At 39.6% G+C, this 5,000-nt stretch overlaps 1 protein-coding gene across 1 annotated transcript; it reads left to right on the forward strand.

The window, feature by feature from the left end:
- The first annotated feature begins 1,110 nt into the window (after positions 1-1,110).
- LOC138021105 (ATP-dependent helicase wrn-1-like) lies at positions 1,111-3,320 on the forward strand. Its single transcript, XM_068867973.1, has 2 exons — positions 1,111-1,577; positions 2,099-3,320. The coding sequence occupies exons 1-2, from the start codon at positions 1,111-1,113 to the stop codon at positions 3,318-3,320; spliced, it is 1,689 nt and encodes a 562-aa protein (XP_068724074.1).
- Positions 3,321-5,000: the final 1,680 nt, after the last annotated feature.

Genomic DNA, 5,000 nt, shown 5'->3' on the forward strand with positions numbered 1-5,000 from the left:
CAGTGATTTATTCCATAATGTCAACTGAGCTGTGTGTTGTCTTCCAGGAGATTCAAGTTGTCCTTGCGTATGTAGCTCTAACAGTGCACGATATTGTTTTGGTATTGTCTATCATTGTAGTGCCATGGTAGAAGTCTTAGATAAATAGCCCCTTGAGAAGACATCTGGCTACTAGCAAAGTACTGAACCCAGAGAGATTGAAGAAAATAAAAGGGAATCGAGAAACATTGGCTTCTGGGCTGACATGTTGATCATGCAACTTCTTTCCACCACTAGTGTAAGCGTGCACTGACAGCACCTGACAGTTTTGTAAACAAAAGTTTAGAGCTGAATTTATTACTATCCGGTGGGGTTAGTATCTGGATGGGCGACCTAAGAAATATACCACTCAGTAACAGAAGCATAGGACCGAAAATTCTATTTTAATGCTATCAAATGCCAACCCAGCAACATACAGATTTTGTAAGCTTGCTTTATGCAAAACAAATATTGATGTAAAAGTAAATAAATATGGATACACAGTTTTTAAGAAGAGCAAAAGGAAGTTTCAGGACGGTCGATCGAGAATAAAATATTTTGCCATCGGTAACAATATTTACGACATGAAAACAACATTAATTTTGAACCACGAATATAAAAAGTTACCATCAGCGAAAAACATTTTGGGTGGTTTTAGTTGTTTTGTTGTAATTGTACTTTTAGCTCAGCACCGAGTAAATCGCACATCGAATTCAGCGGGCGCAGTGATCAAGTTACCGCGGCATCTTTACTCGCGAAACAGTGAAGCATCTGTGTCAAATGATGCCAAGATACCGGGTTTTTGTTTTTGTTCGCTTTCTTTTTCTTTCAATTGTTGTAAATTTTGACAAGAAATGTGCGAATTCAACACAAAGATCACAATCGCCCAACTCTCAGTAGTCTCCCTCGCAGCCGTTTTTAGTCTCGTCACGCAACGCTCCTCCCCACAAACGGCTGCTCACATTCGAACAACATTCCTTTCTGCCACTTCAACCAATCACCATCCGGGTTACAAATGTCGAGAACTCTGCGCGCCAAAGTAATCTAACCAATCATATTGTTTATTTTATCTTGGAGTTCAAAGCTATCAAAATGGCGACCTTTGAAGAAGCGTTTGATGTTGTTAGTAATACATTTAGAATTCCTAATTTAAATGCGCCGCTAAAAACTGGAATTAGGAAAATAGTTGAGGAAAAAAAAGATGTATTTGTCAATCTTCCTACTGGTTTCGGGAAATCTCTCTTGTATCAAGCACTACCACTCGTGTTTGATCTGACCTCACAAGAGCCTGGTCATATCGTCGTCGTTGTCTCACCATTGATACGCCTTATGGAGGACCAAGTGTCCCATTTGAAGTGGCTAGGGCTAAAAGCAGTTAACATAAGCTCACTTGAGGAAGGTGAAGGCACTCGTGTTGAAAGCGGCGAATATTCCTTAGTTTACGAATCACCTGAAGCGTGGCTGAAGAACGAACAGTGGAGATTTATGCTGACGAACTCTGTATATTCCAAAAAACTCTGCGCCATTGCAGTAGATGAAGCCCATGTTGTAAGACAGTGGTAAGAGTGAGATTAACAACGAGTTTACAGCAATGTAGAACTGTCATGTTACAGTATAAAGGAAAGGACAATCAGAATGTAAATATTGTAAATAGAAAGTGTAAATAGGTTAGTCAGTATTAGTATTACACTATGGTCTTATTTGGTTATCATTATTTTATTTTGTCTGAGTTATATTATACATGATCACCTGTAAAACTATTGTGTCTAAATACACCTTATTCCCAAATGGCCGCTATTGAAATGTTCTTTTGTTTTCATTCAAATTAGCCCTTGATGCTTCGTTCTTAAGCTTAAAATTCAAGAGAATATTTTATCTCTGAACGAGGCAACAAGGGCCAATTTGTATCCGCATAAATCAGCGACCATTTTGGAATAAGGTGTATACAAGACATTATTATTATTATTATTATTAAATTATTAAAAGTAATAAAGTTTTTATTATATTATTTTTATTATTATTATTATTATTATAAATTTGATTATAGATTAATGCAGTCTTTTTTCCTTTTAATCTGTAGGGGAACATCACAAGATATTAAAATAAAAGCATTCCGCGAGTCTTATTCAAAGCTGTATGAATTAAGGTCACTCGCACCAAATGTGCCAGTAGCAGCATTGACTGCAACTGCGACAAAACTGACCAGAGACACAGTTTTCAACCTTCTGAACATGAAAAATGCAGTAGAAATTAAGGAAAGTCCAAATAAATTAAATGTTGCTTATGTTGTGCAGTTTATGGATAAGGACATGGAACTGGAATTCTATTTTGGCTGGCTTACTGATGAACTGAAAAAGAGTCGGGAGAAAACAGAAAGAACTATTAGTTATTGCCAGACTATACGACAGTGTGGTTTACTTTATGCTACTATTAAAGCTCTCTTAGGAGAATATATATTAATTGGAAATGACTCAAAACATGTGCTTGTTGAAATGTTGCATTCCTGCACTCCTGAAGCCAATAAGCATTACATTTTGGAGTCCTTTCAGTCTGACAATGGTACCATTCGTCTACTAATAGCAACAATAGGCTTTGGAATGGGCGTTGACTGCCGAGGTGTTCATAGAGTCATACATTTTGGACCCTCCAAGAATGTGGAGTCCTACGTTCAGGAAACTGGTAGGGCAGGAAGGGATGGCCACCAAAGCGTTGCATATGTTTTATACCATGGATTTATGTTAAACCATATTGATGCCCATATGAAGTCTTTCATCAAGACTGAAGAGTGCAGGAGAAAAACCCTTCTGAATCACTTTGAGTCTGTGTCCCTGTACCCAGAACAACCCCACCTTTGTTGTGACAATTGTGCTGCTCAATGCAAATGTGGTATGCCACACTCTGATAACATTACTAAATACCCTGTCACAGCATACAAGGGCACTCTGCCAACATCTAAAGAAAGAGAAGTGTTGCAACTCCAAAAGAAAGTTGTAGAAGACAATTTGATAAGGTATCACAAATCTATCATCAGGCAACTGGTTGGTACCGCTGCAAATGGAAATGTGAAGACCCTAACAAATTTACAATTTATGTTGGGATTTTCACAGTACCAAATATCACAGGTTCTGGATAACTTGCACAGAATTTTCTCAACAGCTGATGTTTGCAACTTGGTAGAAATATGGGACAGAAGGCATACACAGAGAATCCTTTCAATTGTAAGCAATGTATTTAAGGACATCAATGTCAACAGTGACTCACTAGCTGATGTAAATGATCAACCAAGTCTCTCCCTCAATTGAAGGATTCTACCTCATCCTAGTCTACGTCACAAGGAATCACGTGAGATTGCGCGAGCAAGCCAGGTCAGTGTGCGGTAAGCTTTCGGTTATGGCGGATGCCAAGATGAATGAGATGGACAAACTTTCCTTTAGCGCTGAAGAAGACGAAGCTGCAGTGCTAGCCGAAGACGAATATGATCATGACACCACCGGTGCTCATGCTATCGCTCCCAATAAACTGTGGGAAGCTATTCAAGGACTGCAAAAGAAAGTTGACCTTTTGGCGGGAACGTCAACACGCATCACCGATGCTTCACTAAAGCGGAAAGTACCGCAAATGTCCAAGGCAGAGTCAAAGTGTGACTCAAACTCCCAACCGGGACCCTCAAAAAAGAAAGCTAGAAAAGCTTTGTCTGATTCAGATGATGCATCGGACGACTCTGACTGCGATGCAGTTCACGCCATCCTTGGAAAAGACGAACAAGATGGCGACTCGAGTGACAAGCTCCTGAAAGAGATTGAAGAGGAATACAACACGGCTGATAAAACAGGCCCAGACATTAATAAGAGATTTGCTGGTAAGCTCGAGGAAGCAAAGCTTAAAGAAAAACTAGAGCTGTATGTGCGACCCGGCAACTGCGAAAAATTGAAAGTGCCCCTCGTGAACCACGAACTAAGGGGCAAACTCAAACCACGGGTCAAATCACAGGACTTGCGACTCGCAAATGTCCAACAAACCGTTGTGAAAGCCACCATTGCGCTTGCAGAGGCCACTGAGGAAATAAGTAAAGTCAAAGGAAAGATGGATGAAAAACCAAAAATTATTTTCTCTTTGACTGATTCGCTCGCTTTGCTGGGACACGCAACTTATGAGCTTTCATTGCGGCGACGGGATATTATGAGACCCTCAATAAACAAGGAGCTTCGTGCCCTTTGCAATCAGCAAATCCCAGTAACGGATTTCCTCTTTGGAGATGATGTCCAAAGCAGTTTAAAAACAATAAAAGAGTGCAACAAAATTGCCAACTCTGTCAGTCAAGGGCATGATTATAAGCAAGGCTACTCTGGAACTGGACATCAAAGGCCCCGTAATAGCAAGCCTTTTTTAGGGCATCACAAGAGCTACAACACGTTCAAAAAGAAACCATGGGCCTTAAACCAGAAGAGGGAGGACACCAAGTGAGCCTAACTACCACATTACAAACAGTTATTAACGATGTAAGTAAATTTGAAACCCTATTACCAGTTATTATTACTGGCTTAGAGCAAAATGTTAAATGCTTTAAAGCAGGTAACTATACCAGTTTTCTTTCTAAATGGAGAACTCTTACATCTGATAGAGAAATTCTAGATATGATAACCGGCACAACTATTGACTTTAGATACCTGCCAGTCCAACACGGGCCACCGGCCATTCGGGAGTTCTCAGATACTGAGTCTGAAATAATTTACGCTGAGATCGAAAAGCTTTTAAACAAAGGTGTGATTGTCAGAACTGTCCGGGAAACTGATGATTTTATTTCCCCCATTTTTCTGAGAGAAAAGAAAGATGGATCACACCGTATGATTTTAAACCTTAAAGCACTAAACAAGAGCATTGTTTATCACCATTTCAAAATGGATACTCTTGGTTCAGTAATTAGACTAATACGTCAAAATTGTTTCATGGCAACCATCGACCTCAAAGATGCCTACTATTCT

This window comes from Montipora capricornis, chromosome 10 (genome assembly GCF_036669925.1).
Source record: "Montipora capricornis isolate CH-2021 chromosome 10, ASM3666992v2, whole genome shotgun sequence".
Taxonomy (NCBI): Eukaryota; Metazoa; Cnidaria; class Anthozoa; order Scleractinia; family Acroporidae; genus Montipora; species Montipora capricornis.

Excerpts from the sequence above, each read along its gene's own strand:
- LOC138021105 (XM_068867973.1), top strand. The coding sequence starts at position 1,111 with ATGGCGACCTTTGAAGAAGCGTTTGATGTTGTTAGTAATACATTTAGA. Across the intron at positions 1,578-2,098 it reads GCCCATGTTGTAAGACAGTG|GGGAACATCACAAGATATTA; the intron begins GTAAGAGTGAGA and ends TTTAATCTGTAG.